Source organism: Pteropus vampyrus, unplaced genomic scaffold, assembly GCF_000151845.1.
Source record: "Pteropus vampyrus isolate Shadow unplaced genomic scaffold, Pvam_2.0 Scaffold225, whole genome shotgun sequence".
Taxonomy (NCBI): domain Eukaryota; kingdom Metazoa; phylum Chordata; class Mammalia; order Chiroptera; family Pteropodidae; genus Pteropus; species Pteropus vampyrus.
In genome coordinates this window covers 13,221-25,263 of record NW_011889006.1, presented here as the reverse complement: position 1 = coordinate 25,263, position 12,043 = coordinate 13,221, and the positions used below count along the sequence as shown (strand labels likewise).

The 12,043-nt window shown below is 40.1% G+C and overlaps 1 protein-coding gene across 1 annotated transcript; it reads right to left on the bottom strand.

Annotated features, from left to right (window-relative positions):
- Positions 1 to 6,287: 6,287 nt before the first annotated feature.
- Positions 6,288 to 11,595, bottom strand: LOC105300960 (HLA class II histocompatibility antigen, DQ alpha 2 chain-like). Its single transcript, XM_011373402.2, has 5 exons — positions 11,452 to 11,595; positions 7,901 to 8,149; positions 7,160 to 7,441; positions 6,754 to 6,915; positions 6,288 to 6,602 (listed from the first exon to the last, which is right to left on the bottom strand). The coding sequence occupies exons 1-4, from the start codon at positions 11,531 to 11,533 to the stop codon at positions 6,761 to 6,763; spliced, it is 768 nt and encodes a 255-aa protein (XP_011371704.1). The 5' UTR covers positions 11,534 to 11,595; the 3' UTR covers positions 6,288 to 6,602; positions 6,754 to 6,760.
- Between the last annotated feature and the right edge of the window lie 448 nt (positions 11,596 to 12,043).

The window sequence follows — 12,043 nt, the reverse complement described above, 5'->3', positions numbered from 1 at the left end:
TTTTTTCAATTATAGTTGTCATACAACAATATATTAGTTTCAGTTGTATAGCATAGTGATTAGAGATCTGTATAATTCACAAAGTGATCATCCCACTAAATCTAGTACCCTTCTTCCCCTTACATATTTATTACATTATTAACTATTTTCCTTATGCTATACTTTATTTTTCCATGTCTATTTTGTAACTCTTTTGTAATCCATTTGTACCTCTTAATCTTTTTGCCCTTTTTCACTGTCCCTCCAACCCCACTCCTATTTAGTAGCCCTCAAATATTCTCTGTATCTATTAGTTTGTTTCAATTTTTGTCATTGTTGTTTTGTTCTTTAGATTCCCCGTGTACATAAAATCATGTGATATTTGTCTTTCTCTGACCTATTACATTCAGTGCAATACTCTCTAGGTCCATCAAGGCAATATCTTTTTCCATCCTCTTCCTTTTAGTCTGTATGTGTCTTTTAATCTGAAATGTCTCTTACAGGCAGCATATGTAGGGGTCTTATTTTCTTATCCATTCAGCCACCCTATCTTTTTGTTGGAGCATTTAATTCTTTTTCATTTGAGGTACTTATTGATTGGAATGTAGTTATTACCATTCTTTAATCACGTTTTTGAGACATGTTTTTTCTTAAAGAAGTCCCTCCAACATTTCCTGTAATGCTGGCTTGGTGTTAATGAATTCTTTTAGCTTATTTTTGTCTGGGGCGCTCTTTATCTGTCCTGCAACTCTAAGTGATAGCTTGCTGGATAAAGTATTCTTGGTATTAGATCCTGGGTTTTCATCACTTTGAATATTTTGTGCCAAACCCGTCTGTACTGCAAAATTTCTTTTAATAAATCAGCTGCTCCTTTGTAGGTAACTAACTGCTTTTCTCTTGCTGCTTTTAAGATTCTCTTTTTGTATTTAACCTTTGGCATTTTAATTATGATGTGTCTTGGTGTGGGCCTCTTTAGGTTCCTAATATTTGGGACTCTCTGAGCTTCCTGGGATTTAATGTTATTTCCTTCACCAGGTGAGGGAAGTTTTCCATCATTATCTCTTCAAATAGCTTTTCCATTTCTTGTTCTTCCTCTCCTCCTTCAGGGGTCTATGACATGGATGCTTTTGCATTTAATTTTGGCCCATAGGCTCCTTAAATTATTATTCTATTCTTGGCTTTTTTTTTCTTGCCATTCTGATTGGGTATCCTTGGCTTCCCCGTTTTCTATACAGATCCTCTTCTTCATCCACTCTGTTGATTCCTCCTCAAATACTCTTTATTTCAGATAATGTATTCTTCATTTCTGATTGGTTTCCTTTTATAATTTCTATTTCCATTTTTATGGTTTTTTTTATATCTTTGTTAAATTTCTCACTGAGTTCATCTACACTTCCCTTAATTTCACTGACCATTTTTATAACCAGTGTTTTGAACTCTGCATCTGTTAGATTGCTTGACTCCATTTTAACTTGATCTCTGTTCTGTTTCTTTGTCTTCTCTGGCTACCTTTTTGTGTCTGTTTCTATGTACCAAGCAAAGCTTCTAAGTCTTCCGGTCTTTTTAGCATGGCTTTATGTAGTAGGTGTCTAGCAGCACAGTCCTAAGAGAGGTTCAGCTGAAGCCCCAGCCTGTGTCCCTCTGGGTCCACCTGTTAAGATTCAGCAAGCAATCCATGGATGCTGTGCTTATAATTGCCTCAAGAAGCCATGCCAGAAACCAAGGTCAGCTGCCACCAGTATGAGTCTTGCAGCTGCTCAGCAATTGGGCCAGGACTCGTTGAGGACACAACTGGATGTGGCTTGAGTAGGGCTGTGAATTGGAGGAGGTGGAGTTTCAGGGACTCCTGTGGGTGTAGCGACCTCTGTAATCCAGTTCAGTGATGTCTCAGCTATGGTGGCACTGCATCCACACACTGGGGGCAAGGGGGAATTGCTCAAGAGAGGAACAATGGATGTTGCCAGTACATCTTTCCAGGAGAAACCCTCGCCTCTGACCCTCACTCTGATAATTCAGTGTCCCCCTGTGAGTCCCTGGTGCCTCCCTGTGCAGCCGACCTGGCTCTGGTGCTCAGAGCGAGCAAGTGCATCACCGTAAGTCTTGTCGCAAACACAGCCCCTTTAAGAAGATTGTCTACACCTGCCAGCTGCAGCTGCCGTAGCCGCTCAGGATTGGGCAGCCTCGCATCTTTGCCCCCTCTACCTCAAACATTGCAGTGTGATTCCTTATTTTTCACCCTAGTTGTAAGGCTTCTGTTCATCTAGACACAAGGCAATTCTGCTTGCTGTTTGCTCCATCTTTCTGTCGCAACTTTGATGTGGTCACAAGAGGGGATGAAAGAAGCTTCTATCATCTACACCATTTTGCCCAGTCTCTGCTCTTATTTTTTAGAGGTAATTTTATTTATGCTATATTAAAGTTATATGAAAACTTTATGAATAAATCCCTTTAATAAAATACAACTACCATTAAATTCACTTTTCTCAGTACTTCATGAGGATGGAGTCAGAGTAGGGCAGCATTTGTATATTTCTCGGACACAGATCATAATGCCATTCAATATAATCCTTATATTTCAATAACACACACACACACACACACACACACATATCACCTCCAAAATGCTGGGTTTTTACCTTCTGATTCATTGAAATTTACATTATATTTATTTAAAATCATCCTATTGCCAAAAACTTCTCAGCACATTCGTGCATTTTCAGGTGACTTACTTTTTTTTATATTAAAATTTTATCTTAAACATTTGGGATCATAATTACAGATCTTTTTTTTCTTTTAAATACACTTTTGTTTAGAGCAGTTTTAGGTTCACAGCAATTGAGTGGAAGGCACAGAGATTTCTCATACACCTTCTGTCTCCACTATGCATAGCCTCCCCAATTATCAACACCCCCTACCAGAATGGTACATTTGTACAACTGATGATCCTGTATTGACACATTACCATCCAAAGCCCATAGTTTACATCAAGGTTCACTTTTGGTGTTGTACATTCTGTGGGTTTGGACAGGTATATAATTACATGTATCTACTGATATGGTACTGAAGAAGAACCCTATATTACAGGCTTCACAGTGTTCCTAGCCTCACTTCCTCTTACCCTATTGCTTGTAACCACACAAAAACTTCGCTTTAATATAGTTTTTCTTTCCTCTGATTCAAGCTGGTTTTGCCCAGATAATGGCATTGTGACTCATTCCCCCCCGCCCCCCCTTCCCCCGCCACCCATCTTTATTCTCTGTATGTCTGCTCCTTTAATCATTGAGCCTTAGGACATAAGATTAACAAAGCAATAGGTTTTGGTTGGACTTTAGAGTAAGGATAACATCTTGGCTTAAGATGTATTTCAGCCCCAGACCCATTGAGGCAAAACTACAATCCACCAGCCAAGGAACCAGGTCAAGGGACCAGACAGGATGGCGCTATGGCTGATTCCAGAACTGGACACACTAATCAATTACCTCATCCCCTTTTAATAGTCCAATTAGTAGCGTCCATGACACCAACTCCCTTAATTTTCATGGTGGCTGATTTTTTTCCTATATAATCTGTGCTTCCAAGCTACTTGGGGGCCAGGCTTCTGAGTGCTATCTTGCTTCTGTCTCCAGGAAGCAAGCCCAACTCCTGTATTGGTTTTCGGCTGGGGCAAGCAGCATAAGCTCTGGACACATTCGTCCTCTGGTTTCAGTATCATAAAGAATAGATTCACTGCCCTAAGAATTTTCTGTGCTCTGTTACCCATGTTTTCATGATCAGATTCCCTGCATTTACTAATTCTTAGTCTGTATTTTTCATTATTCTCTTACTTTTACCTCACAGGTAGCTTTTTCTCCTTTGATCTTCCCCACCTCCTCTCTAAAGTAAACATATATAAAGATCTATCACATATAATGTACTTGACTAAAGATTTATGGGCGATAAGGAGGGAACATATTTCTTATTAGAGGAAAAACCCAAAGTCGAATATCACAACTTCTTGCCATAAGAGTTGTCTTAGCAACCTCTTCACCAATTATCACTCTACCTTATCCATTCGCTCAGCCTGACCTAATCTCAGCCTCTTATTCTATAGAGGAAAAAATCCTCCAATTAATGTATGAAAAGAAATTTATCCATAGCTCTATGTTTGAATCTCCTGAATTATTAAAGGGCTCAGAACAACAAAAGTGCTTTTCATATAATATGATCCTTTTTTAAAAAATTAATTAATGGTGGATATATCTAGCAATGTTTTCTTAAGTATTTGCATACTATGTGTAAGGCACTGCCTGCGTATCAATATTATTCAAGTTCTGTCAATAACTCTGCAAGGAAAGTATTATCACTCTCATGTTATGAGGAGAAAAATAAGGCTTAGAAATGTTAGATATTTTACTCAGTGTTATAGAGTTTAAAAATCTAGCTATAAAGTGCTGAGTCCTAGATTTGGATTTACGTTTCTTTATATTGAACTCTGCTGTATCAACTATTGTGTTAATATTGTGTCTTTTTCTCCCAATTACATTTTAAACTTACTGATGCAGATGGCATAGACTGAGAAAGCCACATACATTTTATAGCTCTTCCATGATGTCATCCTAGATGACATCATCCCATAACATCCTAGATGTTATGTATAAACTCAGTAGTTGCAGAATGGAAAGACTGAGGCAATGTTACTCAAACAATTCCAAAAGGCAAAATGACTTCAAGTCAGATCATGTACACTCAAGAATGAGGTAGACACACTCAAGAGAACTAAAGAATCCCCTCTGTTGATTAATTTTCTCTGCAAAGGTTTTCACTAGGAGACAGTGAATCCAGAGGAATGTGGGCACCAGGCCTGACTGGCCCAAGGTCTGGCTGGTCCAAGGTCTGGCTGTAATCCGGCCTACAGCTAGGAATAGGACCCCAGACTTAGAAAATAGGTAAACATACTTCAGCTTATTGTATCACAATGTGTGGCTGAATGCCACTTTTTAACTCTGCTATGTGAGGAGCCATGCGGTCTCCTGGAGAGAGAAGGAGAGAAGAAGGGGAGAGCAGAAAGGGGAGCAGAAGTGCGCTCAAGACTGCACGCCCCGTGCCATACAATGCACTTCCCCATAGAACTGCCCTTCCCAACAGAAGTGCTCTCTGCACAGTAAAGTTGGTGCCTGCCATTTCATCCTCATGTCTGTGTCTTGTGCTTTCTTCCAACTGGGCCTTACACCACCTAAGCCTTCCTTTCTTGGTCAGCAATACCCCTGACCCTGACAATAGAAAGAGCCAACACAAACTGCTTGGCCCTGCCAAATGGCGTAGTTGACAGGACCAAGCTGCTCGGCTTGGGCTCTGACAAGGAGGATGCAGCACCCATAGCCAACACTCTGTTATCTCAACCATGTTGTCTTTTGTGGGATTTCATTCTCATAGGCTCATGCTTTCCTTAGTCAGGAGTGGTGAGGGACAGGGGACTGGGAATATTGGGCTATTTTGCTGCTCCCCAGAGCACACAAGGACACACAGGAATTTACAGGGATTCAGTGAGTCTGACTTAGGCTTATCTGCTTAGAAACATTCTGCAGCCATATTTACTCTACTCTCCCTGACATACCATGGTGGTGCAGGAAAATCTGTATGGTTATCTAGCAAGGATTCACATAAGAGGTTAGGAAAACTATACCTGTGTCCTATAAACCCTAAATATGCCTGTAGTTTCTAATTCCATACCTTTTCCCATTGTTACTAACTCTAAGTAGGGACAAAATATTGGGTCCTTCTCAGATACCCACTTTACTGTCCTATTGTAATGCTCTCCTAAATGACTTCCTTTTTTTTTTTTTTCCTGCATAGCGAATTCTTATCTCCTCAAGGGTAAGAAAGGGAGAAGAAAGCTTTTGCTGTCATTTATTCTTTAAATATTCAAAGTTTTGGGAACAAATTTTGACTTCTGGTACTTCTGAGATTCAAAATTTCTTTCCACTAACTTATTTCTCTGTCACAATTTTTAAGAGCCATATTAAAATAAATACAGATTTATTTCTTGGTTTTTGTACTTCTCCTATAACAAATATACATCAAGGATAGAGGGTGTATATTACTTTCATTGATATCTGAATTGAGGGTGGGTGGCAGTGGCCAAAGTTGGGAATACAAGGAAGAGAGAAATATTAACCTCAGCTAAGGTATCAAAATGTAGTCAGATTATGCTTATTTTCTCTTGTGTTTCTAGGCATGAAACATGACCTTAGAAATGAGATTAAATGGGCCTGAAGCATAAAGGGCCTTGGCCCTAGTCAATTCTGAGATAAAAGACAGGAAAATCTTCAGTAAAGATCTCATAAAGAGGATTTATTGCTTCCATGGAGATATTAGCTCAGGGTCACCGAGGAATTAGATGTGATACCCTGAGAATCCCATAATAGGTAACAATTGAGAAAGTAACAAAAAATTCAGGAGGTTGAGGGAGAATTCTGAGGGGTATGTGAGATCTGAGGGGGATGTAGCACTTTTAGCAGCAGAGATCGTTCTGGGTGCAGAGGAGGAGTGTTAGGAGGAAAGAAGGAATATGATGAACTTGGCCAGAATATAGTGCTGGTCATCTAGCATATCCACTTTTCTGCTCTTGTAGATGGGCAATGTACCTGCAATAGGACAGACATGGAATCAGTAGGTTCCAGGGGCCTTCTGTGCCATCATTATGACATTTCCCAATTCTACAACTTTTCAATCACATTTGTTTTCACAACCTCCTCTCACTTTCCTTCCTCCTGCTTTTTAAATCTGAATCCTTACCTTCTTTTCATAATGGCCCTTGGGATCTGGAGGTACCACCTGAGCGCAGGCCTTGGACAATAAAGACAGTGCCCATCACGATGCCCACGAGGCCCATGGTCAATCCCAGGGCACAGATCACAGTCTCTGTCAGCTCTGACACAGGAGTTGGGATCTCAGGTTCTGTGAAAGTGAAGTTGTGGAGGTCGGAATACAGACTGTCCTTGAGCATGTACATAGGATACAACAGGGAGGGGTAGATTCTACAAAGACTTGGGGTATGGAGCTTAGAGAGGACTGTGAAGTCTATCATTAGAAACTTTTGAAATGTTAAGTTTAGGGCCATGAGATTTAGGGGATAATAGGCAGGATATTCTGACTCGACAAAGAAAAGCGGACACCAAAAGTGGGGGGAACTCATACATACCCCAGTGTTTCAGAAGTGGCTTGTCCAGGCCCCAGTGCTCCACCTTGCAGTCATAAATATTGTCAGCAGAAGGGAGAAAAGTGAGGTAACTGATCTTAAAGAAGGAATGATCATTCTTAGAGAGGAAGCTGGTCTCAAAAACACCTTCTGTGACTGAGTGCCCGTTGTTCAACCATGTGATGTTGATCACAGGAGGGAAGATGTTATCCACAAGACAGATGAGTATGTTGGGGTGACTCAACATCACAGGAGACTTGGGAAACACAGTCACCTCAGGAATTTCTATGGTGAAGAAATAACAGATATAAATTGCAAACAGCTCTGTCCTGAAGTTCTGCATTGCATCCCAGAGGAGCCCTCCCACCAACATTCCCCCACCTGATAGTGGAAGAGCTCTTGTTTCCCTTCTGTTCGTTAGCCACTGTACATTACCCGTGCTTTATCCCTGTCCCCTGTTCTCTGCGGACCTGCTTCTTAAAGCACGACATTTATGGAGCTGTCCTTGAAGGACACAAGGGTTGAAATATGGGAGTAAGAATCCTTGTATTACATGGAAATATGTGATTTGTAAGAAGGGAGAGGATGGGGGTTTAGCAGTTATCATGAGAAAATCTGGAGACTCCTTGGAAAGAAGAGAGTTTTATAGAGTAGTGAAGGGTATCTATCCCTAGGGAAGAAGGGAGCGAGACCTGGTATGTAGGGCTACACTCATTAAAGAAAGCCAGAATGGTGAACACGTACTTATGGGAGCAGCGGTAGAGTTGGAGCTTTTAATCACGATGTCCAAGTTGTGTTTCCCTATAGCTATATTTCTCAGTGCACCCTGCGGGTCAAAACTTGCAAATTCACCAAACTCAGGCAGCCGCCAGACGGTCTCCTGCTTCTCCAGGTTCACGTAGAACTCTTCGTCTCCATCAAATTCATGGGTGTACTGGCCAGAGGGACCGTAAGACTGGTAGACATTTATGCCGTAGGAGGCAACATGGTCAGCTGATGAGTGAGGGTGAGGAGCAGGAAGGTGGAAAATAGAGGGAGAGAAAAGGGCCTTATTAGACAAAATGACAGAAGAAATTGACTTTCAAACATCTTCATCTCTGGCATAGTCTTTAGACAAAATTCTCAGCACCTGTTCCTCCTCTTAATACTGGTAGTTATCCTGTTAGAATCAAGCCTATCTTTCCACTATACCACATGCTCCATGAGAGCAGATTTTCGCAGATCTTATTTACTGCTATTCCCTGCATGCCTAGCTCAGTATCTGGCACATCGTAGGCTTATGACAAATATTGTAATGGGATGAAACAAGGAATGAATGATCATGGTATTAGCTTTCTTTCCTAAGGATTCAGTTTACTTCTATCTACTTCATAAGTTTTATCTCTCACTTAATTCCTTCACTAGTTAATAACACACTTATTATGGTTCCTTTCCCCTCAGGACTGGCTCAGAGTAGAACATGGGATTCCTTCCTCTGTTTTTTTTTTTTTTAAATAAAAAAAGCACGTAGAACTTATTATTTTAAAAGAATTTCCTCTATTTAGAGCATAAGAAAGAGTATAAGGACAGCAACAATGTTATAAAATGCATAAAAAATAAACAATGTTTTTAAGATCTCTGTTTTTGTAACACTAATGATCCTAAGAGGAGAGCATCTGATTCTCTCTGAAATAAAAAATAAAAACTTTACTAGATTTTGGATTTTTGTTATTCCTCACCTTTCTTTATTTATTTTTCTTGAAGGACATTTCTAAACCTATCTTTTTTTTTTTTTTTGACTCAACACTTACATTTGTTGAGGACTCATGGTAAACTATGGCCTTTCCCTTGAATGAACAAGGTATTTATCTGAGGATGCCAAAGCAGATTGGCAGCCATTGCAGTATGACTCTGCTCAAGTGAGCCTAACTGGACAATTTTGTAAAGATACATAAAAGCCTTTTCCTCTTTCCTGCCTTCCTCATTTACTGAGTATCAACAAGATTTCAGACATTGCAGAAGATGAGGAGTAAAACACCAATCATGCATGGTCTCTGCCATTAAGGAGTTTATTGAATAATGGGAGAGTCAGGTGAGTAAAGGAGCCATTGTGGTATACTGTGATAAGTTCTGTGAAAGGGAGTATCTGACATCCTCTACATATACCTCATCTGCTAGTCAAACTGAACGTTATCCTTTCATGTTTCTTAGTCTTTACAGGAGTCTGTTTTTCTTCCTGAAATTATCTTTTAGAATTTCCTGGACACATCAAGCTCATTCTTGAAGTTTCTGCTTTTTAGCTAAGTTCTCTCATTAAAAATATTTTGACTGCATTATGACCTCCAATGCCTTCATTCAAATGTCCTGCTCTACAAGTTTATCTATTCCTCATCCCTATCCAGCATGACTCCTTTGGCTGATTACTTAAAAGGCCCTCCAACAAAGCTTCCCTATCCTTGCAATGAATCTTCTTGACTCCTTTTCGAACATGAATATATGCAATTATTCTTTTCATCTGGTACTTGTCCTGGGCTGCCAGTTGTTGCTAAAGAACATCACACTGCTGGGCCAACTGAACCAATTCACTTTTATGGTTTCAGCCTCACTGGGTTCACTATCCTACTCAGCAACGGTCCTTCTGTTTTCCTGCTTCATATTCTTCTTATCGCTAATCTGTGCATCCTCTAGGGGACAGATAACATGTTTTTTCATCTTTGAATCCCCAACACTTAGCTTGCTATGTGCTCAAAAATTTTGTATTAAAAGTCAGTTGTTATTCTTGAGGACCACAGAGATTTTTGGGGGAAGACTGATAGACACAAAGGTAGCAGAATCCTATGAAAGTTAGACTCAGCAGTGACCAGGGCTATATTATGACTTGTGAGCCCTAAACACTGTTGCTTAGGTGAGCCTTTTTTTCATAAAAATATTAAAAGTTATATTTTATGACCACGTTGGTATAAAAAATATAATCCAAGCTAAGTTAAAAGTTTCTTCCACTCTAAAAGTTCACTTTTTCTTCTAATTTTAAAAGAAATTAAAACATGTGGCCTTACAGACATTGCAGGCCCTTGACCCTGTGCCCACTGTGGTTAATAGATAAGTCAAGCCTGACCAGGGCACTATGGTGTGACATTGAAAAAAGGAAACTTGGATGTGCTCTGGAGAAGCAGGTAAAACTGCTACCAGACAAAGTTATAACAGGAGCAGCCATGGTTAATAAAGTCTCTGAAGATCAGAGTAACTTCCATTCCACTTCCCTTTTGAGCTATTAGGCTTTTCTATTTTGGTTTTTACTAACCCATTCTTCATGTCAATAAAACAACAGGAAAAGAGCCAGGGAATGATCCTGGCAAGAAAGGAGGAAAAATGAATGTAGGAGGAGAAGGTGGAAAGGGGTGGACAACAAAGGTAGAGGGGCCCAGGGGACCTATTTATAACTCTGTGCTTGCTCATTCTTCCTTAGATGAAGTGAAAAACAGGTAATTCGGGCTGACGATTTGAGACTAATATAATTTAATTCGCCAAGTTTTTCATCATAAAGATCTCAAATTTAAAATAAAAATAAAGATATCCCCTACTTTGTTAAAGAAAAAATTATGAAGCCATACCTATAATAGTAATAACTTAAAAATAAGAATGATCATTGACATTTATATTTCTTTATTACTTGGGAGCCACATCTGTATACCTATATTACTTGATTTTTTGTGAGGTGACACATATGAGGTAACTGAAATTAAGTGAGGGCCATGTGGCAAGATGACTTGTCTAAAGGCATGTAGCCAGCTGGGTTCACTTACCCATTCCCCACTTGTACCAGTTCCTGGCATGAAAATATATGTAAATCTGAGACAAAGAAAAGGACACCCTTCTTTATATCTACATAGTATACATAATTCATGGAACTATTTACCCCAAGATGAACTACAGGAGAAATATATAAAAAGCTCCGGTGGAAATTTGGAAGCAATAGTTCATGAAGTTTTAATAACAAACATCCACTCGTGAAAACATTCCTAATCTTGAGGCAATCATGAATAAATGTCATAGAGCCCTCCAGGTTATATTTACTGGATCTGATATTAGAAACAAAATATTGTCCTTAGTGAAGTGTGCAACAACACAGGTAGCAGGGAAAGTGGGTTGAGACTCTGGTTTCCTGAAGGAAGAACGACCGTAATTTTTGGATCTGCTTAATACTGAGAACACCTTCGAGGAGGCTCTACTATTTCTATGCCGATCTTTATCTTTTTTCTCCCTTCAATTCCCTGTATCCCAAGTCTAGTCCCCCGACCCCTGAACTGTGCACTCACCCACAATGTCTTCACTTCCACAGGGGCTCATCAGGGTGATCAGGGTGAGGGCCCCTAGAATCAGAGCTCTGTTTAGGATCATCCTCTTTTCAAGGTGGTCTCAGCAGCTGCTGTTATGAGTTGTAGAGCAATGGTGAGGACCAAGCTGAGAAGAAAATCTAAAGACACAGAAAACAAACCCAGTCTGATCAGATTCTGGCCAATCAGAAAAATCTCCTATGATGACACCTTAGTTGCCGGTTGAAGATTTTCTACTAAGAGGCCAGGCAGGCATTAGGGAATCCCCTAGTTCCGGTGCAGCCTCCACTCAGAGTGACCTGAGTGAGTTTTCTATGAAAGGAGGAGGGGTATTAAATTAGAATCTCCTCACATGTGTGTAAGCCTGCTGGTGGCAAGAGGGCTGGGAATTTCTGAGAAGCCACATGGATAGTTGAGGTCATCCCTAATACGGTGTCCTTCGGGATTTTCTGGGTTACATCCTCCAAGAATTTTCCCCTGAACTGAACACCTTCCTGGCGGTTTCTAACCGCCCCCACACCTACTTTACCTTGGGTTAACTGTGTTCCTTTTTGCTTTCATAGTGCACATAGAA

Coding starts and splice junctions, on each gene's coding strand:
- LOC105300960 (XM_011373402.2), bottom strand. CDS start 11,533: ATGATCCTAAACAGAGCTCTGATTCTAGGGGCCCTCACCCTGATCACC. Junction 8,150..11,451: donor TGGAAGTGAAGACATTGTGG/GTGAGTGCACAG, acceptor CTCACTCATCAG/CTGACCATGTTGCCTCCTAC. Junction 6,916..7,159: donor GCCACTTCTGAAACACTGGG/GTATGTATGAGT, acceptor TCACTTTCACAG/AACCTGAGATCCCAACTCCT.